This window comes from Clavelina lepadiformis, chromosome 2 (assembly GCF_947623445.1).
Source record: "Clavelina lepadiformis chromosome 2, kaClaLepa1.1, whole genome shotgun sequence".
NCBI lineage: Eukaryota > Metazoa > Chordata > Ascidiacea > Aplousobranchia > Clavelinidae > Clavelina > Clavelina lepadiformis.
The window spans coordinates 17201793-17228450 of NC_135241.1; the positions used below are offsets into that span (position 1 = coordinate 17201793).

Consider the following 26658-nt stretch of genomic DNA (forward strand, 5'->3'; position numbering starts at 1 on the left):
GAATTATGAATGAAAATGAAAAACGGCTTGGCCCACTAAGGTTGCACAATTCCCTTGTCACAAAGAATGGTGTTACATAACCACCATAATGATGAGTTACATAATTGTAATAAACAAGAGGTTCTGTTTCACAAATCGAAATTGTTCAGCCAAAAACACACTTTGTAATCATTATAAGTTTTTCCCTTCTGCAATTTACTGTTAGTGCAATATTGAACACGTCCTGTTAAATACTACGTGGTAGCAATGGCTTCGACAATTGCAGTTAAACACATATCTTATTCACTTAATGCTTACAAAAGTTTCGGATAATAATCGTATCATTTATTCTTCAGAGCGTAGGTCGAATCGATAGAATCAGTGACCCTCGTCATACAGTTGCGGACATATTACTTTAGAGTTAGACAAATACGGCCAATCTGCCATCAAAGACCACATACGACAATGTTCCAAGCGCACAACATCAGAAATCAATATAAACAATTTAGTAAAATAAAAAAGTGTGCAACAAATTACGAGGCCAAAACTCACGAAGCTTTAATAATTTAATAAAACAAAGTAACCTACCCCTTCACAAACAGATTTTGGGGAACGAAGCGTCCTATAAAATTTTGAAATTAAATATATGTGCAATTGTACACGGCCGATACATGACTAAACTTTTTGCGGTTCTCGTCCAAACAAAGTTTTGTATAGTCACTAGTGAATTGCAATTTACCCATCGTGTTATATATTATTGAGTACTTTACGTCTTAGATCTTGTTTAAAATCTATTGTTCTTCTGGTAACAAGCCGCAGTTTCCCGCTGTGCTTCAATTACTACTTTTCACCTTTTGTTTATCGTTTTAATCCATTGTTTTCTGGGGATTTTACCCGATGTTTCAAACTGCAGCTCTCAAACTAAGCAGAACACGGGGCGTTTTTGAAGCAAAACGTGTTCTACTGTAGTGTATGCATACTAGTATACGTCTAAATTTCATTGGAGTCAACCTACGCTCTGAGGAAGGATGATTCTATTATTATCGGAAACTATAGTCAACACTGTGTAAATAAAATATCTATATTTAACTGCAATTATAGTAGCAATGCTATTTCGTGGTATATGAAAGACAGTTCATCTCTCCCCACGTTTGATTTTGTTATATCAAACACAACTCAAAGCTAACTTTTAAAATGATTGGCATTCACGTATTCAGTTCTCCACTGTGTGCGCAAATTCAAAACAAATATGGAATAAGAGACAGAAATAAACAACCAAGTTGCGATGGCGGAAGTTTTTTCAAAGTGGGAAAAAGTTTCGCCCTCGGCGCTTTATTGTTCCGCCATCGTTGCACTGGTGTATTTAGGATCGCCTTGAGAGATTCAATTTTTTGAAAGTTTAGTATAGCACGGAAACGGAACCCAGAATTTTGCGCTTTAACGCCTAAAAACGTTTGAAAACGCATCGAAATGAAATGTATTCTCATATCTGTATGTATAGTAGAATAGTAGATGGCAATTTATGACGTACAATTTTGAAACGCCGTATAATCCACTTTTTGTACTTTTTAGAAAAAAATCAGTTAATTTTCTGATGAACAAAGCTTGTATTGCATTGGGCCCTTATTCGTATTCAAGTCATAACGGGTTTTATAATGTATACTCCCTCTCAATGTCTGCCTTAATAAATATGAATAACTTAAGTTTGTTTTTACAACTTGACTACACAGTACACTCCGTATCAACAACGACAATGCTTGATTTTCCTAGTTGGAAGTACAGTAAAGCATTGAAAACTTTTTCTCACCATTTGACAAACAGAATAACAAGCAACCTGCTGTTCTTGAGCTCATTACGTTCTTGTTCTTGACGTCAAAATTGTTCAATACTCAATCCTGATATGAGAATGTTAACTGGAACAAAGAAAACCCTTTATTGTTAACATGCGGAGTCGTTTTCGATTCAATCTAAAAGGTTTAACCATCCTACCATAGCTACCATACTTAATTCAAACGTCAGCTATCAGCTTATCAAACATGTTGATTTTAGATTGCAACGTCATAGCCTTCGCCACTTTCATCTTGATTTGCAACAAGCTTGCCATACCTTTTTGGTAATGACTGATTAAATGCTACAATATTATTCCGATTTTCTTTGGTATAGCCTACTTTACTGCCAAGTGACAACTATTCTGGTCAACTTGCTTTAGGATTTGCCCTCATTTTAACTTCAGCTGTGCTTCCAGTAATCTATTGACTTAACTCGGTCCAGTCAATTTGAAATCTTGTGCACTTCTTTGACACAATATAACTTTTAAAGTGACGAAACAAAAAGAAACCAAAGCTGCACCACAAAAATAAGGAGGGATTCGTTTCTCGCTGTCTGCTTCAACAACGCATTCTCTTGATACAAGATTACTGCAACATTGTAACAAGTTTAACTTTGTTGTAAAGTCACACTACAATGCCAGTGGTGTTGACGTTTTGCATTAGCCTTAATGAAGCCAGTCACTATTCTATAGGAAAAAACATCGTACGCTCGGAACTATTTTTACATTCTTTTTGTGAACTTAATTTAAGTATTATCGCATAGTAACCTAAACCTAGCTAAAATCTACTTTCTAATTTAAGTCTAGCTTCAATTAAAATCTAATAATTTTTGCATATCCACTCTAAAGAGAGGTAAGGTCGCGAGTCGCGACCCCGAATTTAGAAAGCTCTGCCGTAAGTTATGCCATGATGGTCGTATCTCCCTGGTTGTATTTTGTGACAGGCATACGCGTCCATTATCACATCATTATTTATTATCAGCATAGGCTATGCACGATTTCGAATAATGTTATGCTAATAGAAAGAAGAAAACGAAATTAATTACAGATATGTACGCCCTTAAGCAAATTATAAAATATAGGTTTCATAACGGTTTAAAATAATTTCTTGTATTAATATTTTGTTATAAGTTGCTCTTCTTCAGTATATTATTTTCTATTATCTATTTTCTACACTCCAAACGATTAAAGTTTGTCTGCTTAAAATTTAACTTTTGACCAACACAGAAGCCACTGAAATAGAATATTGCTTCCTAAGAATTTAATCTTGTCTTTAGCCTGTAGTTTGCAGTTTGTCTCCAGCAAAAGCTTTAGTTTGTAGTTATAGCAATAGAAATGGTCTGGGTTCGTGGAGAATTCCTTTCGCTCGTAAATATAAGCATAAAATCTGCTTTTGTCCATTTTGAACATTCAATAGAAATTAGAATTTTTATGGACAGTGATTTTTGAATAAATTCTTTCACAAATATAAAAACCAATCCTATAAGAAGTCGAAATAATTGTTTTTGTGACTCAAGTCAAGTCAACCAAAATTTCCACGTTAACACAGTTATTTTCAGCACTTAAACACAGGTCAAGTCTTTCAAAAACTCGCGTCTTTCCATCTCTACAACACAGAAGTTATCAGATCCATGTTGCTTCTTAGTTCTTACATATGAAACGTAACAACTAATATTGAAGCTGTAAATTAACCGTTTGTATAACCGAAATTAGCTTCAATTTAATTTTAAATGATTTAAAAACTTTTATTTTTCGGAAACTATTAACATGTTTTCATTGTAAATGTTAATTTTGAGAAATATGTTTGGAAACACAAATCTTGCCAGTGCTTGACTTTTCAGATTTTTAGATCCAGAAAACAAATGAGATTTTTAAAAGCGGAAAAGCCTTCTACCCGTGTAGATTGCACATATTGCCTAAAATTGGGTTAGCCTAGGAAAAACTCCGTCGGATACAAAAAGTGAAAGCCATACGGTAACAATACATCGACGCTATGATATAGTTCTATTATGCTATTAGAGTATTAGTGGGCTTGATGCTGATAGGCTACTTTGGCTGATCACTTGAAGACAAAAAAGAAATACTTCAAAACGCCTTTTGTTTATCACAGTATCATCTTGTAAAAAAAATGTACACTTTATTGTCTGGTTTATGGAAATACACGTTTCAAAAAGATGAATATTGTATACTGATTTTAGGACTAGACAATGCTGGAAAAACAGTAAGTTTGAAGTTATTGCTTGTATATTTATGTTTGTGCAATAGCCCAGTTTTCTATATATACTGCTAGAATTTCACGTTTGTCAGTAAGCTAGTTGTATCTTGTAGACTTTTGCTATACAATTTAGGCGCTGAAATGGATAGCCCACATTGCAATAAAAATGCAACAATATCCCATTTTTAAAAAGTAGGTTACTTGGCGTTACGTCTGAACGTTAGCGGTCGACGGCCGTTACTAGTGGAGACTTGTGGATAATATTTTACCTTTTGGCAAGCTGGAGCTGTAGTCTACTACTTAAAGCAGGGGTCGGGAACCTTTTTGGCGAAGGAGCCATGAAAGCCACATATTGTTAATTTTATTTCCGTTAGAGCCATATAATATTTTTCAACATTTAATGCAACTAACGTGTGCATTTTTAAGCAAAACCAACTATTTTAGACAACGGTAAATGTCTGAATTTACTCTTTAATAACATGCTAATTACTGTTAATGCGATTTCTGGTGCTGCATGGTACAGAAATTACAAAACTACAAATAACAGAAAAGTTTTATTCGTAACAATTGTGCTAAGAAATGCCAGCTTAGATTTATCTGCAAGCCAGATGCCGTCATCAAAAGAGCCATATCTGGCTCGCGAGCCATAGGTTCCCGACCTCTGACTTAAAGTAATGGTCGGAAAGCTGGGGGTCGCGGCTGAATTTTGAGCTTTTAAGAAAATTATTATGGGCCACATAGCTATATTATATCCTGTGATAAAATAAACTGGGTTGCATAATACTTGAACAGTGTTGTTTCCAATTTCCCTGGGCGTGGACCACTTTAGTAGTTTCTTTGAATAAGGCCGTCATCGAGCTACTTCATCATGTTTATTTATGCGAGCCAGTGAACAGGTTAAGAGGTTCCAAGCTTTATTTTATCAGTATCGATAATACAATGATTTCCAATAAATTTGAAAAACAGAATCTTAATTCTGAACGGCATAATTGACATGTTAATCTTAGGGTACTATCTAAAAAGGAACGAGTGCTAGTGTGATCCCAACTGCTGCATAAAGGCCACGATACAACTTGCAAAATGCAAAACAATGGGTTTGCCAGCATTAAATTGTCGCATAACCGTTTCTGAGTAATAGTAGACAACTCATAACAGTACATTGATAATGCAAGTTTTTTCATTTGTTAACTGTTTATTGATTGCCGGTTATTTCATTTAAAAGCAAACTTGTAAGCAAACGAAAGTGTATTATTAGATTAAAAGTTGACTGAAGATAAATTTTAAACTTTAAGCTGATACTGTCTGTTGCAAAAACAAGATAAATTCACAAAAATTGTCTTTTATCCATATTAATTCCTGCACTATATATGTTTAACATGTAATGCTTTCAATTACTATCGAAAAGAATTTGGGCCATCTCAATAGAAGTTTGCTAACTACTGACCACAACCATTACTTACAACAGCATAATTACTCATTTTTAAAATTTGTGTATTTGTGATATATGTTTATTACATATTTGCTTGACTTCAGACATTTCTTGAGCAAACCAAAACAAAGTTTACCAAGAACCATAAAGGAATGAATTTGAACAAGATAACAACAACTGTTGGATTAAACAGTAAGCACGCCTGGTGGTGTAACTGGAAAGTTTGCAAAGTGATTGAATAATGTTGTTTTTCTTCAAAGAAAATGTGTCGAGCTAAATGCGACTCACTTTAATGTCTTAGTTAGGGGACGAGGTTTGACTTTTCCAAAATGTATGTGCTGATGCTTGATTAGAGCAGTTTTTGTCTGAAATGTTCACTTATCAGCCAAACATTGCAAACTTTCTAGTGTAGATGTAATACAAGTTGCCTAGGGCTGGCCAGGTGAAAAACATAGCACTCAAAAATAAAACTATGATAACTATTTTCACAGTCGGAAAAATTGATGTTGGCGGCGCACGTCTTATGTTTTGGGACCTAGGGGGTCAGGAGGAGCTGCAAAGCTTGTGGGATAAATATTATGCTGAATCACATGGTATCATATATATTGTTGACTCTGTTGACAAAGAAAGATTGCAGGAATCAAAAGTTGCTTATGGTAAAATTTATCAAGTATGATACATATTTAAATCCTTTGCATGAATTCTCATACATGTTAAGTTAAATAATGACTTTGACACTATGGTGCCTTTTGCCTGTTTTTCGTTTTCAGGTCAAAAGTGTTGACTACTTTCAGCCGTGACATTTTAATGGGCATTGCAATGTTCTAAAATCTAAAAACCTTCAGTTGTTTAAACTATGAAATGCCTCAGACATATAAATGTGAATGTAATCACTATGTTTGGATTTGAAATACTGCTGCTTCAACCAATACGGTAACATTTAGAAAATAAATATGCATTATGGCTTTCTCTGATGATTTTAATGTTATTTGCAGATAAGATGCTTCAGAGTGAACACCTCAACACAGTGCCCTTGCTAATATTGGCAAATAAACAAGACATTTCTGGGTGTCTGTCAGTTTTAGACATAAAGCGAGTTTTTCATGACAGCTCAACAAAAATTGGTAGTCGTGATTGTATGATAAGGCCAGTGTCTGCTCTGACAGGGTAAGCTGAAATTAGAAATAACTGTATATGCCTGGGAAGTTTTCAGTTCTTGTAAGTGTCTTTGTACCAGTGCTTCTCACGTTACCTTACCATTACAGCTTTTTGGGTTATACTTGATTACACATACATTAAACATTTATCTCTCTCATTCCCATACCTTAGAATATATATTACTTGTTTATAGACAAGGAGTAAATGAAGGCATAGAGTGGATGGTGAAATGTGTCCAGAGTAATCCATACCGACCTCCCAGGCAAAAGGCAATAACTTGATTTGTCTCAAATGACTTATTTCTGTTCTTTCTGATGCTTCTAGCAGTTGGTAATGGAATGGTTTCTGCTCAGTCTTCATGCACTGCATGAATAATTGTGTTTTTGTGCCTTTACTCCAATTACCTTTTTTTGGGATTTTATATTAAACCCATTCAACTGTGCAATATAACTGCGCTGTATATACACTGGTGTTAGTGTTTTTTTTGTATTTATTACTATCGCATATTGGGTATTTTGTTTAAGATGGAGCTAAATGCTTGCAGGTTTTCTTTTTTTTAAATACAAATATGCTTCTGTAATGATATTTTTTTCTTGAGTTCATGAGAAATATTTTGAGATGGCTTGCAATATTCCTGAATACAAAACTCTTTATATCTGAAGTTCTGAACGCTATGTCAGATGTTTGGTGAATTACCTAATCACATTATGACATACCATACAATGCCAGCGCTTTGGGTGGCAGGTTGAAAATATGGTGGGCTTAGCCTCTTTTAGTAGGCTGGTGGGGTGGGTAAAGCACATTGATAAATGGGTGGGCTATAAATTACTTTTTTGCCTAATTGTTAACCTAAGCTGAAAGTTTTCAATCACACACTACCCTCAAACTAAGCCTGATTTATCAACTAAGCTAACTCCAACTGATATCAACAAATTTGAGCTATTTGATTGTGTGTCCTCCTCCATATTAGCCTAATTATCCTCTAATAACCTATGTGAAACAACTCTAACCGCCGGTGAAATAGACATGTTGCTTTCAATATATTCAGCTAAAATATTATGAAGTTTTGCTCAAGGTCGTTATTGTATTGATTTTTTATTGTCATTTTGTAACACGCAAAGTTAAACTTTCCTAAAAGTGGCAAAAGTTACCTATTTTGAAGTCATCTTTCCATTAGGTAGCGACAAGTGGAACTTTACACCACTTTTGCAGAGGAGGTTAATGGTGTTGGCTTCGAAGTTAGTCAAAGTTATGTGGCTTATCCATTTACAGACAAGCATTATGAGCGACAATTACACAGAAGATCATGATCAATATGAAACTAACTCGTACATCAGTAAAAATATGCTTAGATTAGCAAATATTATGTGTTTGGTATTGTGACGGTTACGTCACGAGTCATGGGTTGTTTTGTAAATGCTGGAATTTTATTTTGGGATCTTGTGATTCAGTTTTTGACCAAACTCGAATTCTCCTTGATGACGTTCAGATAAATTACCTCGCTTGAACTAGTGTGCCATATATATACTGTTGTAATGTTTACAATCCCTCCTTTTACTCTTTCACTTGTTACCAAGAGCAATGTAACATTCAGTTAGCTTTGCCCAAAGTTGAAAGCCTTTGTGTCTGATAATAAATAAAATGGGAACTTTATCATTTAGTAATATGCATAGGCAGAATTTAAGCAACTAACAACATTGTCACGCCGTTTGAGAAATGAGAACTCATATCACGCAGAAAGCAGAAGTAAAACAAGTTATCAATCGTCCTCGTTCATATTGTAAGAATAGTCACCAGTGTACGCGGGCGAATATGTTTGTTGGGTAATACTTCACACAAGTAATACTACAGCGAATCTTTATTGTCATAGTACCAGATTCACGTAAAGGTAGCCTATAACATAGGTCTACAAGCGAACTTTTACATTTTAAACTTTTACAAAATCAAAAGTAGTCGGTCACTTTAATCAGCGTTTAAAACGCTTACTTAATCCAATAACAATATACCCTTTTATGACCGCAATAAATTTAAAATGACCTAAATGGCACTACTTCCATCAAAAGGGCACCTACGCCTTTTTACCTTCCAGCCGATAGACAGTGTTGGTCTTATTGTAAATTTGTTATCCGAGGATCTTATTCTTTTGATTTGATCAAATGATTATAAACACGGACGCCTTTCAAGACAACCATACTTTACTCAGATTTTTTCCCGTTACGAAGCCACAGATCATACAAATGTTTTAAAGATCCGTAATGAGACGCTTTCGATCTTTGGCAGTTATTGTACTGAAGAGGACTTAATAATTTAGTGCAAGCTTTGTCATGGTATACATGAAATATTCCTGGGTCCCTGCTTTTGAAAACGTTGAGTCCATTTTTTATAATATTTTTCACCTAAATAAAAATATATTGTAATGTATAGGCCTACTGTAGCATATAAGCCTAATGTCTATACGTACGCTATATGCTATGTTGAAGTTCAAAGAGTTGTTTGTTATAGGCTACGCACCATTATTTCGTCCTCCAAACCCCAGCCTTGAATATTCAGATCAAATCCTTTTGTTTGTGAAAAATCGCTTTTATAAATAGAAAACATGCCGTAACTAAACTCTCTCCAAAATCCATTCTCTTCATCGAAACTAAAAAATGGTTTATCACTTTTTTCTTCAAAGTTTGTTAACTTTGGATCATGTTGGCTGAAAAATGTCGGATAATAAACTTGATTTCCTTTCACAGTATTTTTGCGCAAGCGTTCTAAAAGCCCAGGCTTAAAAATAAGATCTACGTCGCAAAAGAATAAAATTTCGTTGTCATCTACTACAAACTGAGAAGCCTTTTGCAAGCCAAGTCCTCGAGAAAACACGTCTCTGGTGACGTACACAACTTCTATTCTAGAATGTTGGTAAGACCGGTTGGTATTTTTCACCATTTTTGTGATTTGCTCCTCGAAGGTGGATTTATCTTGATTTGAGTTATAATATTTGGTTGTCCATTGCTGTTCAGTTACATCATCGAAGAAAAGCGAGATAAAAAGATTAACGTTTTGATCAGTTTTCAGAATTGCGGTTTCAAAATGCTTTAGGAACATCTTAAAAGTATTTATTCTTCCACTCAGAGCCATCAAAAAATTGACCCTTGTTTTAGAACGATCGTTCATCACTCTTGAAAATGCAATACTTCTTGGAAAGAATTGCCTACCCAGCATCGACAGAAAAACCTCTTGCTTTCTTCTGTTTTTCAATGTTGCAAGAACCGTACTCGGGAAGTCGTTTGAACTTGTAGGATCAACCGAATGATAAACGTTCATTAAGGTAATATTTAGGGATATTAATTCTCTGTTGGTATAGTGTTTTTGTTTGCCATATTTCAACTTCATTTGATAGGCTAAATGTTCTAGTATCCGTGAAAATAACTTTGTTTTCTTGGAACGTACACGTTGTCTTTCGTAATAAAATCCATTTCCAAGTATTGCATTCCATGTTAGTTGCCTTCTACGTTCCTGGATAAAATTAAACGTGACAAAAGGGCTAACGACAAACAATCTTGATGCAGTTAGGCCATATTACATTTTTCAAGGCAATGAACTGTAGCCTTTACCTTTTCTAAATCAAGTGCTTCCTTTTCTTTTTCGAATCGTATTGCTTTTAGTATAAGAGCCTCCAACTTTCGTTGTTGCACCATTTTCTGGAAAAAATACTGGTAAGTCGGGTCTTTGTTGGCATGAAAGATTATGCCATCGTCTGCGAAACAAAGCATACTTGATGAATAAGGTATATAGGCAAGTTGATATGTTATAACAATGTCGGCTCGGTATAGGGAAACGGTAAGTTATAAGAGCGTCGGACTCGTATTTAAGCGACTTGGTCCACTGTCGCTGTAACACATGTACGCTTTGCACAGATTTTCCTCATTCAGAGGATAAAAAACTAAAATCATGTTCTAGTTCTACCACTGCGAAACAGATTAAAAGTAGTATTAGTCATGATCTCTTGCCTCTTCTTACCAAGACTTTCTCCAGTAATTTCCTTGATGTTTTCTCCATAGGATGACAAAGAGCCACCAAGATTATAGTTTTGATAAAAGAGCCTTTTTCCATCCAATGCGGTTGTGCAGTCAATGCCAGCCACTTCATAAATGCAACGGCTTATTTCAATGTCATCATGTATGGTGTACAAATTTTGTAAACAATGGCCAAGATGAGGTCCAAGTTTCAATAGTAATGACCTTGAAAAAATAGCACCAGGACCACCCTAAAACAAACAAGGAAAACTGACATGCCGTTTGCAAGCTTGCTGTCTTATTAAACAATTCAGCTAAGCAACACACACCAAGCAGAAACTTTTTCCCCACTCGATTAAATCTTCTTTACTTTTCCCGAACCCAGGCTGTCCAATGTACCACGGTTGAGATGAGTTGACTCGATTTAAAAATCTCCTCAGCTTTTGACCGTTTGCGTAAGCATCGTCGTCCAAACGTACAAACCAGTCGTACCTTTAACCAAAAAATATATTCAAATGTTCTTAGAACTAAGTATCAAAAGAAGTGCCGAGTCTTACTTATTGATACGGAAGCTGTGCATGAACTTTAGCATCGAATAAAACTTCTTCGTCGGCGGGTAATCGTGATCGTTCAACCCCGGTAGCTGAATGACTCGGACTCCATCCAAGTAGCCGATGACGTAATTTGACTTCGGATCAAATGTTCCCTTGTTCCCCGCAAATATTTCCACAGTCACATCAGTGTGATTTATCCAAGTAGAGAGTGAAGCAGCAATGCGTGTTGATAATCTTTCCTCAGTTGACATAATTCCTAATTTCGTGCAGTGAGTATAGGAGTTTGAGTGAGGACGAATTGGCAAACTTAGGCAAACACCAGAAAACCATTGTTTGCAATAAAATACAAACGTTGGAATAAAAAACATTTCCAAAAATTAAATCAAGTTTTTTAAACATTGAACCTGATTGTAGGCTAATCGTTAATTTATTCGTCCAGCCTTGGATTTTGAAAACTTGGTTGTGAAATGTAATGTATGCATAATTAAGGTGGATAATTAGGCGTCTGGCCATACCGTATTGATTGCAGTAAATATAGCAGGGGTTGTACACAAAGCTATTAGCCTAATTTCCTAAAGTCTTTTTCAATGTAAGATATTGTTACAGCACTTCCTAAATGGCGGAGGATATTATCACGTTTTGTCATATAATATTTTCTGGCGTATTTCTCCAAATCCTTTGCACAGTTAACGGCTGATGCACCACAGCAGTGCATTTATTAGTTTTTGCAAATAAAAGAATCAGAATATATCGTATAAATGATTGTCCATGCTTTTTGCAACTGCATAAACTGTCTTTAATTTGCTTTCGACTACGGAGTTTCTGAGTGTTTTCGCCTACGGTCGAACTCTCGATCAAGGTAATCTACGGGTGAAATAGTTACTTTAATATAATTGTATACTTACCAATGTATATGCTACTTTCTCTTTCGTTTGTGCGTTGTTTAAAAAACGCAGGAGTATGTGGATAGCTATATTCCTGAACAGAATTTTTACACCGAGTAGCAAATGAATTAAAGACGAACATTCCAATTAAATATCCAAAACTGAGTCCGACAAAAAACTTCAACCTTCAAACCAAAAAAAGTTACTTCATCCCTTTACAAGATTGTACGACATACTCTGGTGAATGGTAAACCCCGTACTTACATTGTCCAAAAGATGCTTGCCAAATACAGCCGCCGTGGGATGCACTTAGCCATTCCTCTACACTCTGAAGCTAGAAGTTTGCACATTAGCAAGTCCTTTTCAAAGGATTCCAGCTCTGCATTCATTTTTGCGTATTAGAACCAGAAAGTATTGGTTTAGTTTTAGTGTTCGATCGTTATGCAATAGTTAGGTTAAAATGTTTAATTAACCATCGAACCCTTTACCTTCTTTTAGAAGTCTTATTCCTGATTTGGTTGAAATGATGGAACAGTTTACGATGTTTCCCTTTTTATTTACAACGTTTCCCGCGGTGCGTTTACGGCTCTCAAACATAGTCTATTGAGTGCAGCGTTACAAATTTCCTTTCTGGGAAAACAGCAGTCGTCTGTCATTCGTGCTAGAGTAATTGCGAACACGTTTCCGCCCTAGTACTTGCGTCCTGTACTCTATAGCACCCGTTTCCAAACTATTTCCATTCCATTCTAATTGTTTCACAAAACTTAAATGTATATAGTTATGCAAATGTATCTGCACAGTGCAGTTTTTTATATCGGGAATTCTTTGTATCAATACAAGGTTTGGAACCATGTACACATTTTGTTTCAACATATCAATCTAAACCAGAGGTTCTTAAACTGGGGTCCGTGGGCTCCTTGGGAGTACGCGAACTAGTTTTAGGGGGTCAATGAAGTATGCAATAACACAGGAGGAGTAGGTTTTTGAAATTGCTACTTTAGGGTTTTAATTTGCATTTTTGTCAGCTTAAATATTGTTAGCATTACACCAGATGTAAATAATTTTTGACTTACTAGAACAGTGGTTCTTAAACTGGGGGGCGCGCCCCCCTTGGGGGGCGTGTAACATTCACAAGGGGGGCGCGAGAGATGACAAACTGTCTATTATATGAGCTATGTCTAAACATGCTTTCTTGACTTTCGCTATAGGTTCATTTTTACAAAAATTTTAAAGTGTGTCACGATGGCAATTGTATTTTTGAAATTTGGATTCTGAAATACGTCAATTGTTACGTCATAATCCTTGGTGTTTCTCCGCATTGAAGCGTATTGTTTTCGTTTACTCATTCACGCACTCCTAGCTCGACTAGTTCTCTTGTGTTCTCTTTTTGCGGTGACCTGTTTTTTCTCACAGCGGGGGGCGGCGTAACAAGAAAAACTTTTACAAATGTATCACTTGTAGAAATAATTAATTTACACTAAATGCATTTTCTTTAGTTTTACAATTATGATGTATACAGGAAGCCAGATGTTTTTGCTACTAACCTGTAAATATCCGATCAGTTTACGACGTATAATTTTCGAGTCATTAACGATTGAAAATTTGTGTGCAGTGTCGGCAACACATAATAAAAATAGTAATGTCAATATTATCAAGTAAAACTTAATTTTAGTATTGATTTAATAACCAGGTATTTTAGTAATTAAACTAATTGTATTGACACAAAATGAGTGGAAAAAAGAGAAAGTATGACCAAAATTATCTGAAGTATGGCTTTATAGATACCACAGTGAACCGAAAAGTCGTACCGCAATGCGTGATATGCTTAGAAAAGCTAAGCAACGACGTTTTGAGACCAAGTCGTTTGCAGCGTCATCTTCATGAATATAAAGACAAAACCTAGGAACAAACTTGACTGTGAAGCCGACCTTAGATGTGCATTATCTTCTACAAAGCATCGAATTAAACGTTAGGTTTACCAAAAACAACTACATCCTTCATATTAATGAAAGTTAATTGAAAATAAATTGTTGTTTTGTTTAATGCCTTTTTATTTTGCAATGAGGTGGGGCGCGAAATTTTTAGGTACCGTCAAGGGGGGCGTGTGCCAAAAAGTTTAAGAACCCCTGTACTAGAAAGAGCTTTTTCTCAGCTTTCTGGCAATATGTGGGGGTTACTGCAGTTGCTTAGCCAGGGTCAATAACAATTTGTCATAATTATCGATAAATGCATAATTCCACCTTAAATTGAAACAATGCTGATGATTTCTAGCTTGGCGTTTCCAGATATTATCGCATTCAATTGTTACGTACGTTTATTACGTCACTTTCCACATTGTTGTTTTTGCCGCTATTTTAACATTGTAAAATTTTATCAGTTGCAGCTAGGCCAACGTTGCTCAACTTATCTAATTTCTGTAAAAATTAGCCTTATATCTAATTAACTTATCATCCCATATCAAGAAATGTCAAAGCAAAGAAAGTGCAGTGAAGAATATATTTCCTTTGGGGTCCACGCAAGCCAAAAATTTTTTTTGGGGTCCGCGCTAAAAAAAGTTTAAGAACCCCTGATCTAAACTTATCCGCAAGCCATAGGTCAACTTTCTTATGGTGTCTGTAAGTCTATAACAACAATAAAACTCTTTAAAATATAATAAACAGTTTCCAAGCGTTACCATTGTCCGTTAACAGGTTGAACTCAAAGTCGTCAAACTCAAATCGCAAGTCAGGTCATTTACGTTTTATGATTCAAGTCAAACAGAGTTATTTGGAAAAATAAACTGTTCATCAAACATGGCAGGTTACTTGTCTTTTTGGTTGTCAATATTTTCCAAGATAGATATTTAGAGAAAATACATTATAAAATTCATTATGACGTTAGTACGATACGGTCCTTACGCGATGCAGTACAAGCTTTTTTATCAGAAAACTTGACAACAGTTCTTGCAAAACATGTATCAAGTAGGTTATACGACGTTACAAAATCGTTGTATCCGGTGTTTCAAAATTGTACGCCATTTATTTCCTGCTTTTTGATTTGTTTAGATAAGTAAAAAGAAAAGGTTTACATTTATGCAGGTTTTGATTAGAATACATTAATGCATAAAAACTGCCTGAATATAGATTTAAATGCATTATAAACAATTGTTTAAAACGTGGTTAGTTATAGGATGGTTGTCATATAGCTTATTACTTTACTTCAAGAAACACTGTGTGTCTTTTGCGGAGCATTAAGAATTTAATTCATGAAACAAATAAAAAGGAAATGCTGTAGGTTTATATTTGATATTCACAATGTTTTTTAGATGTTTGTCTCTATTTATTCGTAAAAAAATACAGTCAGATAAAGACCAATACAGGTAAAGAAAAAGGTTTGCGCAAAACCTGGACGTCTCCCAGGGAGTCCATTTTGAGAAGGACTGGGTTATTCCACTCTCTTCAGCTAAGTTATGGAAGGAAAAGTAAAAACCAATGTGATAAATCAACATGCCAAGTGCCAAGACAGTATTCCATATTCCATTTACGGTTCGTATAAATAGGAGAACACTTTTCAACCCAAGCGTTTTTATGTTGTTTTTGAGGTGTAAAAGCGCAATTTTTGGGAAAGCTTTCCCATTTAGACGGCGTAGGCAAACGAAGGAATTTTAAACCCAGCTTTCAAAGCATTTGCCCCTTCTCTTAACGTAATCCTAAATCGCCACTGCAAAAATAATAGATATACAAACTGCGTTTTAAGGTACACTTCTATGTTTTTGAAAAAAGAAAGAAAAATTTGTTTCATATTAATGTTGAAACATAATAATCAATAAGAACCGACTCAAACCAAGTCAAGTTTTTACCTAGTCTTTATATTGACCAAAATCAAGTCAAATCTCTTATGTAATTTCCTAGATAATTCAAGTCAAGCAACATCTTTTCAAATGTGACTCGAGCCGGAGTCGAGTAAAGTTAAACTGACTCGAATCATTACAACTCTTTTGAACTATAACAACACAGTGTTTCATCTAATAGTTAATCAGCCAGCTACAAGTTTTTATCTATGAAGGTGCATGGAAAAACTATTTATTTAATAACTAAAGCTTACAGCGATCGAGTGCATGAAATGAATTACATCAGTGAAAGAATAACACTTAGAAAGCCATTTCGATCAAGCAAAACATAGCTAAAGATATATTAAAGAAATACAATTTGAAGCAGTAAAATAGCAAGAAACCGTACTGATGCAAACAGCGTTACATATTTGCTGATAACCTTTTGCGTACCAAGTTAAGCTGTAATTTATGTCAAACACAGTGCAATATACAAAATACTACATACTGTTGTACATGGGGCCATCACAATGATTGAAGGAAGTGTACATAATATCAACAGAGAAACAAAAGTTACTTTCATTGCACTGCTTTTAAAGTTTAATTCCACATCGTTAAAAATTAAAACTATTGCAGGGTCAACTGTCAACTTAATCTTTACAATATATAATAATAACTACAATATCGACTACATACAGAAACCCTGGTTAGTAGCACAGTATTCCACTAAACTGAAAGTGTAATAGGCCCTACTACCACAAATAAATGTAGGTAGCCTACATGGTTTTACAAATACAAATAGCGGTTATTTAAATATTTGTTCTATAAATTCAGCCGGGGCTTTAAATTCCAAAAACATTATTACTGCACATCAGAACAGCTTCAAAACTGAGCTTATTCGTTGGATCAGCGTACTTCGTGTAATATGCTAAATGCCCAAAGTATCTATAATAAATATCTTAAAATGAATTGTAAATGCGCCAGCTAGCGTACACGAATACGCTTACTACGCCAAAAATAGTTACAGCACGGATAAAGTTTCTTTTTAGGCAACTCTCTTCATCGTCATCATTAACATCTTCAAGGAGTCTTTTGCAAAATACTTGAGGAGTTACATCTTCCATCGCTAGACAGACAACGTCCGCAACATCTTCGTCCTCTGGATCTTCTTCCGGCTTGGGAGTATTTAGTGTAGACTTTCTGTTGCAAAACATTACCGCCTCACTGGTGGCCCGCAAAAGATGCAATCCTGAAAATACCACAAAGAGAAGAACCTAAAGCCATGTTACACCCACTCAGTAACAAAAGTAACAAAACAAACACAAAACTAACAAGATAAAAAGAGAAAAACATTCAACCAGCGACACATTTACCTCGTCGTTGTCTCACTGGAGCTTTCTGGAGAGACCCAATGGAAGAGCGTTGTGGTCCCATCACAAGTTCCTGTATTGACTCGGAACGATTAAATGACTGATATATCGATTTTTCAGGCTCTAACGAAAATTTTTCGCGTTTGTCTCCGGTTCCAAACCAACTCCATCTTGAGCCAGATGTGGAAGGTTTAGCTATGTCGTCATTTTTTATCTTGAGTTCTGGCGATGATTGTTCTTTCGAAATCTCAACAGCGGTTACTTTCTCACCAACGTTGTTTTCTTTGGCAGATGTTCTAATATTTATCTCACCATTGGCTTTGTGGTCATTTGGTTTCAAAAGATTTCTTGTTAAATCTGAAGACATTGGAAGCTCATGTTGGGGAGGTATCGTTTCTTCCTCTTCCTCAATTCTTTGCTTGAATTCTGATTCAGGTTTCGTTGACTTAATGTTATCTTCAATATCTTCAGAAAGGGATGGAGGTTTTGATTGGCTTTCATCTTTTGTTTTGTCGAGATCACTGTCTGCAAAAGAAGAAATTTCCGACTTGTCGAAATCTTCTGCTGTGATAAGCACTTCCGGTGATTCATCGACGTCGTCAATATGATTTACGTTATCTTTAAAATTCACCTGTAACGATAATTTTCCAACGTCGGCGGCACCATTTAATAAACCAGACAATTCAGTTAATGGTGCTTCATGTAACCCAAACACCTTCTCTTCTTCTCCTGCGACTGAGTCATCTCTTTCTTTGTCATCATCGAACGCATCGATCATGTCACTACCAGAGCTATAAGAGTGGTCAACAAACGTTGCACCAGGTTCAAAACCTTCGTTGTCGTCAAAACTCACAATAAACTGCGACCGAGATAGGAGGGACTCTGTAGAAGTGCTGTCCGTTTCATTCGACGAATCATATTCCTTGTCTACGCCATTCTCCACAGGATGTTTATCAACAATAGAACCCTTTTCTATAAGCGGTAAAAAGAATCCAAACACGTGCTCTTGGGGGACGCTACATGTACGCTTCATTGGTTCGACAATGAACTCATTGTCATCGTGCTCTTGGCCGAGCATTGGTTTGCAAACTAACGTGAAAAATGAGTCGTGTGATGTCGACCGCATAAGTGTACTACCAACTGGTTCTGTCGGAGAATCCAAGAAATTGGTTGAAAAAGATCTTGTCACTGGTATTAATTCTTCTATTGTACATTCTATGAATTGTTTTGAAGTCAATTGATCCTCTCCCGAAACCTGAGTTTTTGGGTATTTCTCATGAATTGCATTTTTTCGGGATCCATTTTCCTTTTGAGCACAGATAGCTGATGATTGATTTTCTTTTGCAACATCTTTCACCTGAATGGAAACAACAGATCGAAAATATTTTTGAGGTTCTAACCATTGTACGGTGGTTTGAGACCTTTCAGTTCTGTCGAAACTGCCAGTTACGTTGGCTACAGTTGTTTTATTGTCTACTATTTTCACAGCGAGTAATGCAGACGAAATTGCATTGTCAACAATGCCCCCGGCAAGCTTGTCCCTCCTGACCGAAACGTCAGTTTCCTGAAGCATTTCTAAAGCGTTTGAAATAATCCTTTTTGCTTCAGTCTCGGCAAAATTGACAATATTGACGCATTTTCTGAAAATTTCAGAAGCGCACCTGTCACAAGCATTTAGTCTTCTTACGCTTGCTTCCACGTCTTGCAAAATCAACTCGCATAAAGTGCAGCTAAACTGAGCAATGTTATTTAGCTGTTTCCCCGTCTCTGCGGCTGTTATGTGGCTCTCAGATGAACTCTTCAGCAACTGAGAACTGCTTTCTTGTAATACATAGTTCACTATGGTCTGTGCCGTTGTGTTGGCGAATGTTTTCAGGGCTTCTATTTTGGGATTTTGCTTATCAAGGCTGAAATTTGATAATGTGCAGTCAGATGATTGAACTTTCCCAGCACGCCGAAAGTATTCCAGGACAAAGGCAACCACTTCCTTCGAGAGACTTTTGGACAGATTACTTAACCGCGAACTTGGTTCCTTGTTATTGATCTCATGATGAGAGAGAACAGAACGCGACTGAATCAGGTTGAATTTATTTGAATATTCGTCGTCGTCCAACTCTAAATTTGTGGGGACAATATGTGTCTGTGTTGCAACATTTGATGCAGAGTCATTTGAAGGTGGAAGTGTTTGACTTTTTTGACTGACAAAAACTGTTAGTTCCGTCTCTGTTTGGGCGGCTTCAGTATTCGAATGGTTGCTGTCGACAAAAGTCTTACAGAATTCAGGTAACTCAACAGCAGCTTGATTTAATTCAGGTAGCTGTACGTTTGAAAGTAAATTAGTGTTTTCAAATAAAACCATTTCTTCGGGTGCCTTTTGCGGGTTAGGGGAATGCACAGACTTAACAGTTATGTTTAATTGTTTGCTTTTAGGTGTAAATGCAATTTGCGAATCTTCTGGTACCGAAAAATCGTCAGAGGAAGACAAGTGAGATTGGACACCAGCATCTGCGTGATCGTTTTCGGGCAATAAAGTTGGCTTACTGTCAGCGATCGAAATCATTACGCTTGTTGGTACTTCAACAACAATATCGTGTTCTTCCGCTTTAGAAATTTCGTCAGTATTATCATCCGACACAGATACAGGTAAGTTCACCTCTCGGCTATCAAGAGAAGTTGGCGAATTTATCTCGTCATGATTTGCATTGAATTCCACGTCAGTCAAAGCTACACTGCCTTTGTCACTTTGAAGCCGAAAGAACTTTCGTTTCTTACCGTCTTCTTTAGAATCTGTATCCGAAAGAGATAATTGCAACTGCAAAGAGGCGTTGCTCACTTGCCGGATAAACTCTTGCTTTGGATTCTCCTTGTCACTGAAATCAAAACTGTCCTGTCGATCAGGGGTGGTGTTGCCACTAGTAGGCAGATCATGCTTCGAACGTAGATAACGTCGAATCGATTCAGGAATTGCGCGAGGCTGACCTAACTTCTCACGATATTTTGAGTACATTGACATGAGATCGGTTGAAGGCTTCTTGGTAAAACTTGAAGAAGACAGCGACCACATGCTTCCACTGTTGCTTCCAGTTAGGTTCAGAGAGTTTGTATAGAGCCAACTTTTCGGACTTGTATATCTAACGCAGGAAAATACAGGCGACTGAGGTTATCTGTTGAACTATGAATGCAAGTTTATCAGCGCCATGCATTTGTTTTTGTGCACAGGGTGACTGCACATTGAAAGAAATTAGAGTTTACGCCACTCTAATCTCTAGTTACTCCAAACATTCAGCAGTTATCTAGCTTGGGCTATAGCACACTTACGAAGTCTTTGCTCTATCTGTAAAGACAAGGTCTGAAGAATCAACATCATCAATGCTATTTTCATCAAAATTGAGCAATAGGTCCAGCGTTATCTTGTAGCAACTGCTGCAGAGTAATAATTGTGACGAGTACCTACGTGAACAAAATATTCATTTAAATCGTATCTCGAAAACTCCATACATCAGAATATGTTTATCGAAATAAGCCTGTATTAGAAACACTTTGTAAATAATTAATTAACCAGTTCGGTGCCCGGTATAGGATCAATTCAACTATGTACTTCGTCTTTCAGCTCATATATGTTTAACTCCCATTAGAAACTCAAGTCTAAGCGAAATCATATTAATTCAGCAAGGTTTCAACCCTCCACAGGTGAGCAATCTGAAAACTTTCTAGCTGTGGGCCTCATATTATTATGGATCATCTATATTCTATAGTACTCTAACTGACTGCATAGTCAATCATGATGGAGTAAACCCTGGGTTTATCGATCGCAAACAAGCATCCATACCTCTTGGAGATGTCGGAAGTGTCAAAATGTTGTCTCCATGCTCTTGGAACTGGTTTCAGGCGCTGACCGGGAAGTGGCCCGACATGAAAAGGTGCGCAACATCCACTACTTCCTCCACCAAAGATTATTCCACTTTTAACTTTTTCGAAGTGAGCGGCACACACCCTGTCGCCTTTTGTCAAATTACATCGCTACATATACAAATTACATCCTATAAGTAATTAAAATATACAACCAAACTTATCCTGAGCTAACACGTAGAATAGTTTAGCCTATGTATATTATAAATAAACTTATTATCATAAGTATCTACCTTCAACAAGCGGGCTTCGGTAATCTCAAATAAATCGTCATCATTATCTTTGCAACAGCACGGGGCGCTGAGGTCAGTGCGATTCTCGCAGAGCGCGCAAATAAAGTCATGGCTACAAAACGAACCGGAAAGATCCATTTTCAAGACATTCGTCTGTATAGCCTACTACTACAAATACCTTACAGCCCTATACACCAAACATAACATATATTTACAAAAATACTTTGTGAAATTCGTCTTTAACAAAAAAAATACATGCCATGTCACATGTATTTTAACCAACACAGCGTTATGATGATATACCTGCAGTAAATTTTATGTGGTAAAACAACATTCAATTGAACTATACCAACTGCACATTTTACTTCGGTTAGCCGAACTTACGAGGTAGTTCTGACGTTTTTGTTGATGTTGCAAAAATTGTTCTCCAAAATGAACTAAAATGATTACACCGATATATTACTTTGTCAATATCACATCAATATCACACGCCTACTGTAATTGTTGACAAACAAACTATTCGTAACTATCCATCACTATACGTATACGTCGTAATACTTAGTTTCGAACAAAATGCCAGGTGTAACCAGTCGTGCTGGTTTGATAAGTCAAAAGCAAACAAGTCAAAGTTTCTATCGCCAGTTGGTGCTTTGTTTGTACTTGTAACAATCAACCCAATGAACCTTAGACTTAGAGAATTGCGCTTTTCCTTACTGAGTTTTCAGAATCTGTAAGAATCCCAATCTTCTAAAATCTCACGGTTCGCAGCCTTTTCCGCCATTATACAGCAACCAAAATAGCATCAATAATGATAGGATAAGCCAAAATATTCACCCAGTGCGTTTTATCGCAACACTTAACCAAGATATGTGGCTACCAAGATAATATCGCCGCTTACTTCTCTGTTAAGCTTAGTACTGTCAACAGCGAGCAGGCTGTTGGCTTGCTACGTTGCTACAAATTACCCTTGGCAACCTAGCCAATTTACCCTGCCACCAGTTATTTATGTTTCACTACATGAAAGCATAAACCCACAGGTGAAATTTACTTTAGCACATTTTATCGGTGCTTAAACTCACGTAATTATCCAGTAATTTAATTGAGCTCGAAAAAATGGTTCTCATTTTAATTTCTAACAACGTATGAAATCTGACACGCGTTTTATATTGAATTAGTTAGCTGGAAATAACTAAATTTGCAACAGTCATGTAATTACATCGCTTGCACACACAAGCAAGCAGGTCACTCACTCCAATACGAGAAAATACCATCGTATCAAGAAACTTTAACTGATATAGGAGGTTCGTTCAAGCAAAAACATATCTGCCAAAGTTGAACAAAAGTCTTCCACAGATATAAACGCATTTGGTACTCTGCTAAAATATTTTGATCGACCCTTCCAGCGAAAACGTGCAAAATAGTTCTTTTGTGCCTTAAAAATAACTTCCCTATGCCATTCGCCATTCTATTGTACTTGTGTTAGACTTGCTGAAGCTTTGAATCAGGACTAAATACATACAGTATTGTATAGCAGCCGCGAATCAGGCGGAAAATAACCTGGTAGAAGTTAATAAATAACTACCAAACCAGTACCCCGTACGACGACTAAACATATTTCTCAAGTGTGGCCTGAGTAAAAAAATTATAACGATTCGATCTGTCTAAAACAGACGCGCTATTATTTACAACGGCCAGATCTACACTGTGATATCAGGTTCTTTAACAACTATTTACAAACTCCAAATCTTGATATTTACAAAATCCTATCGAAGAAACGACTGATATTATTAGCATGGTGGCGTAGGTCAAATGTGAAGCGGCTGTAATACAACTATGAATACAGAGCTAACCGTCACGGACGACAGAAAACGGCAAAATTTGAAAAGGATTCTTGTAGATCTATCATAGAACTTTATTTTAAAATTAAGTTTTATACTATAAAGCCTATATCTTCCATGAAATTTTGCTCCAACTGTCAACACGGGCTTGAAACTTCTGCAAGTCGAGATAACTGCAATGTTTTTAAGACTTGAATGAACTACAGCTTACACGCATATGTAGTGCTTATTCCTAATGGAGGTTTATTTCAACGACTTAAGGCCTGAGGCTAGCATCAGTCCGACTTGACCGATAACGTTGTAGATTGCTGATTAAACGGTTCCCACAAGATGCCAAATCTTTTTGCTCATTTTCAAGAACATGAGGAAGCGCGCCGTAGTTGTTATTTCAGATCGTTCTCCCTCACAAAAAACACTAATCTGGTTAAATTTAATCATGTTTAAAATGTAGTTCGAGGTTAACTTAGCAAGATGTAGTACCGTCCGTGTAAATATTGTAATTAGATAAGGGAACAAGCCACGTGTGTAGTGTGGCGATATCGTTACGAAATTTCTTCCAATTAAAGCAGTTTAATACAAAGTAAATACCACGACAAATAAAACGCGGAGGATTACATTTTTGCGTAAAATAAGCTCACATTACATAAAACACTGAATACCAGCAGACGACAAATTTAACCTTAGCAATCATTTCCACCATGCTGAAAGTTTAATGCAGGCTACGACGCACATCACAATTCAAGACAAGTGGTTAAATGTAAACTGTTTTATGCAAGCATTTTTTTCTTTAATACGTATGCAAGTTGTAGGGTTCAAATTTTGTAGTCTGGATTATGACTAGCTCAATGATACAGGAAGAAAAACAAAGCTAGAAGCTATACAGTTTACATAGAAATCAAGACAAACATTTTCGCGTTTAAACGTATCATGTTGGCGTGCGTAGTTCCCGAAACACGACAGCACACAGAATTTAAAATAGACGTCCGAGTTGTTTACGATGGAAGCGAATCCAAAAGTCGTTTTACGTGTGCCATGACGTCACCTTCAAAGTCACCATGCAATTCCATGACGTCGACCAGTTCGAGCAGTGACTCGCAAACCAAAAATTCATCCTGTTTGAAAAAAATTATGTTAAATTGATCAAATTTTTCTCTTACATTCACAAGAAAATTATCTACCACCTTTTACTTGAGTTTATGTTAATTTTTTAAACCATGATTATAGTAAAATAAGTTAAATTGCAAACCTGAAATTTGTGCAGCATTTTCTCTGCAGTGTCTAGTAACTGATTGTCGCTGTGACGTATATAGGTGGCGAGTCCAGTGCTACCAGCATCCACAGGAACGTGCTACATCAACAAAAAAATGTATCAAAACAAGAAATGGTTTCAAGCGGCATTGTAAAATGTCAAAACCTACCTTAAACAAGATGTTGACTATTAAGTCCACCAAACCAAAGAAAAGAAGGTAAGATTTATAGGCTGAGAATTCCTTTATATCACGATCTGTCAGTCTGCTTATAGCACTGCTTGACTGGTGACGAGCTTGAGCCAGCACCATAATGCGGTCGAGAAACTTGATTCTAATGTATCAAAAAAAGGACGACTTTTACATACAGTTGCTTTGCTATGACGACAGGAAAACAAAATATGGAACAACTTTTCTAGCAATATTATCTATTGAGCGGGCCGAGATTCAAAGTCACCTGTCCTTCTTCCATTTGTTTCTTCCGTGGAAAAACGGGAAGAGGGCGGCGACAAAAAGTGGACCTTCCACTTCATATGCGGAATCAACCCACTTCTCTGATGGGGATGCCAGAAAGTCGCTGATGATTCGCTCCTCACGTGACTGGCTGCGGGTCCTACGTGAAGATAATTAGACTTAGCATTGCATTTGCATTGTGTAATATCAGTTGTACGGTTTGCAGATGAAACAGCAACAGAAAATAAGTTGAGCTACAACCCTTAATTTTTTAATGCCACAATGGAAATTGAAACCCTAAGAAATGTGATGTAATCATCATTTTGTTATTAACCCGCCAGGTTAATATCTAATCGAGGCAACCTATCTAACATACGTGTTAATCACATAGAGGCCTGCATGCATAAGGTATGGGATGAGGTTGATGTTGGATTGTCTTCCCCCACCCCCAGTCTCTTCGCTGAACGATCTCTCGTTAGCAAATCGGAGGAGGAGCAACTTGAGATCGTGCACGTTGCTGTGGAAACCCGGCTCTCGTTGCCCAGTAGCATCTTGGATGTAGGTGTTGTGCCTGTGGAAAAGCAAGAGCCAGTGATGGATTGTTGAGATGTTGAGCTTACAATGGATGTCACGATCAGTGGAACGATTGGATAAAATTTCTCAATTAAAAAACTCAGCAACAATAACTGTCCAAATTCATGATCACAAAAGCGTGTTGTCAATGATTAAGTTGGAGAGATTAAAAAGAACACTTAGGATTGGGTTATTCTGGATGGGCTGACATTAAAGTAGAAAATTTGCTTATGAGCTGCACTTCCTTCTGTAAAAAGTAGTGACGGCGCAGAATCTACAACCAACAAGGACAGTCTGATAACGTTAAAATGTTTATCCAGGAAGTAAGAACTCCATAGGCTGATTTTTGTGTTTACAAAATCTGCCCAATGATATCACTTGTATTTACATATAACGATAAAAGCTTGCGTCGACCTACCTGGCGAGACAAGATGCGAACGCGGCTTCAGGCACCTGCGCCCCCCACAATGGGAGGAGTCCGTTACATTTCGTGCTGGCGTTCTGTAATAATGCAGAATCCCATTCCTCCCTACCACGAGCCATCCTCACCTGAGCAAATCCAACGAATTAAAGTTGAATTCAAGTCACATGTTTAATTATATCCGGGCTTCTGTTTGCTAGGAAATTAGACGACAACAAATGTTCATTAAGATAAGCACCTGACAATTGCTAGAGCACCATTACTCGCAGTCGCAATTTTAACTAGAATATTATGACGACATCGGAATATAAACGACAAACAAGTGAAACACGGACTCACATCCATTACATTTGTTAGTCAGTAGACATAATCTAATAAAACAATAAAACTTACCGCTGACGTATGACATTCGTAATGAACGACATTAAAATGAGAGACGGTCGAGTAGCCTTGTTGCTTCCGTGGCTTATTCTCGTATTCTTCTAGCGGACAACGACGCGTGTAAGTGTAAACACCAAGCACCTGTCGAAAAGGTTGGCAACGTCACAGAATTGATCTTTACTTAACGTCAAAAAATAGCAAGAACTCAAACGAATTACTGACTAGCTTATCATTGGAGGGATAAGAACTGAATTGTTACCTTTTTAGGTTCGAATTTGTAACCTTCCCTGCATATAATGCAAGTTAATCCCGATTCCTCCACGAGTTCTGAGATCTGCTGCAGGATGGTCGACTTTGAGATGACCTAAAAATAGATT

At 36.7% G+C, this 26658-nt stretch overlaps 4 protein-coding genes across 8 annotated transcripts in view; 1 reads left to right on the top strand and 3 right to left on the bottom strand.

The window, feature by feature from the left end:
* The first annotated feature begins 3672 nt into the window (after positions 1–3672).
* On the top strand, positions 3673–7270 carry LOC143446164 (ADP-ribosylation factor-related protein 1-like). Its single transcript, XM_076945685.1, has 6 exons — positions 3673–3781; positions 3918–4028; positions 5556–5643; positions 5943–6107; positions 6447–6618; positions 6803–7270. The coding sequence occupies exons 2-6, from the start codon at positions 3936–3938 to the stop codon at positions 6888–6890; spliced, it is 606 nt and encodes a 201-aa protein (XP_076801800.1). The 5' UTR covers positions 3673–3781; positions 3918–3935; the 3' UTR covers positions 6891–7270.
* A 1182-nt stretch (positions 7271–8452) lies between these two features.
* On the bottom strand, positions 8453–12664 carry LOC143446163 (chondroitin sulfate synthase 3-like). The gene is made up of 9 exons (XM_076945684.1): positions 12537–12664; positions 12313–12427; positions 12070–12233; positions 11168–11420; positions 10940–11102; positions 10615–10861; positions 10209–10351; positions 9121–10110; positions 8453–9005 (listed from the first exon to the last, which is right to left on the bottom strand). Exons 1-9 carry the CDS (start codon positions 12643–12645, stop codon positions 8805–8807), a joined length of 2385 nt encoding a protein of 794 aa, XP_076801799.1. The 5' UTR covers positions 12646–12664; the 3' UTR covers positions 8453–8804.
* Positions 12665–15983: 3319 nt separating this feature from the next.
* LOC143446663 (uncharacterized) lies at positions 15984–21550 on the bottom strand. Of its 2 annotated transcripts, none has more exons than XM_076946408.1 (5): positions 21369–21550; positions 21056–21246; positions 20545–20676; positions 17230–20357; positions 15984–17105 (listed from the first exon to the last, which is right to left on the bottom strand). In XM_076946408.1, the coding sequence occupies exons 1-5, from the start codon at positions 21504–21506 to the stop codon at positions 16816–16818; spliced, it is 3879 nt and encodes a 1292-aa protein (XP_076802523.1). In that variant the 5' UTR covers positions 21507–21550; the 3' UTR covers positions 15984–16815. The 2 variants fall into 2 exon arrangements, with proteins under 2 accessions (XP_076802523.1, XP_076802524.1); XM_076946409.1 differs by lacking the exon at positions 15984–17105 and having other exon boundaries at positions 17433–17751; positions 17858–20357.
* A 2206-nt stretch (positions 21551–23756) lies between these two features.
* LOC143446798 (E3 ubiquitin-protein ligase UBR4-like) overlaps positions 23757–26658 on the bottom strand; it is a 44230-nt gene continuing 41328 nt past the window's right edge. For all 4 annotated transcript variants that reach the window (XM_076946604.1, XM_076946606.1, XM_076946605.1 and 1 more), the window contains exons 98-105: positions 26541–26645; positions 26294–26422; positions 25898–26028; positions 25283–25477; positions 24911–25066; positions 24625–24787; positions 24453–24554; positions 23757–24318 (exon numbers count right to left, since the gene is read on the bottom strand). In XM_076946604.1, the coding sequence (XP_076802719.1) occupies positions 24199–24318; positions 24453–24554; positions 24625–24787; positions 24911–25066; positions 25283–25477; positions 25898–26028; positions 26294–26422; positions 26541–26645 (1101 nt within the window). In that variant the 3' untranslated portion in view covers positions 23757–24198. The remainder of the gene's footprint in view (positions 24319–24452; positions 24555–24624; positions 24788–24910; positions 25067–25282; positions 25478–25897; positions 26029–26293; positions 26423–26540; positions 26646–26658) is intronic.

Coding starts and splice junctions, on each gene's coding strand:
- LOC143446164 (XM_076945685.1), top strand. CDS start 3,936: ATGTACACTTTATTGTCTGGTTTATGGAAATACACGTTTCAAAAAGAT. Junction 4,029..5,555: donor TAGACAATGCTGGAAAAACA/GTAAGTTTGAAG, acceptor GCTTGACTTCAG/ACATTTCTTGAGCAAACCAA. Junction 6,619..6,802: donor CCAGTGTCTGCTCTGACAGG/GTAAGCTGAAAT, acceptor ACTTGTTTATAG/ACAAGGAGTAAATGAAGGCA.
- LOC143446163 (XM_076945684.1), bottom strand. CDS start 12,645: ATGTTTGAGAGCCGTAAACGCACCGCGGGAAACGTTGTAAATAAAAAG. Junction 10,352..10,614: donor AATTACTGGAGAAAGTCTTG/GTAAGAAGAGGC, acceptor TTTGTTTCGCAG/ACGATGGCATAATCTTTCAT. Junction 9,006..9,120: donor GTTTGGAGGACGAAATAATG/GTGCGTAGCCTA, acceptor ATTTTTATTTAG/GTGAAAAATATTATAAAAAA.
- LOC143446663 (XM_076946408.1), bottom strand. CDS start 21,506: ATGGATCTTTCCGGTTCGTTTTGTAGCCATGACTTTATTTGCGCGCTC. Junction 21,247..21,368: donor CCGAAGCCCGCTTGTTGAAG/GTAGATACTTAT, acceptor TTGTATATGTAG/CGATGTAATTTGACAAAAGG. Junction 20,677..21,055: donor ACTTCCGACATCTCCAAGAG/GTATGGATGCTT, acceptor TTGTTCACGTAG/GTACTCGTCACAATTATTAC.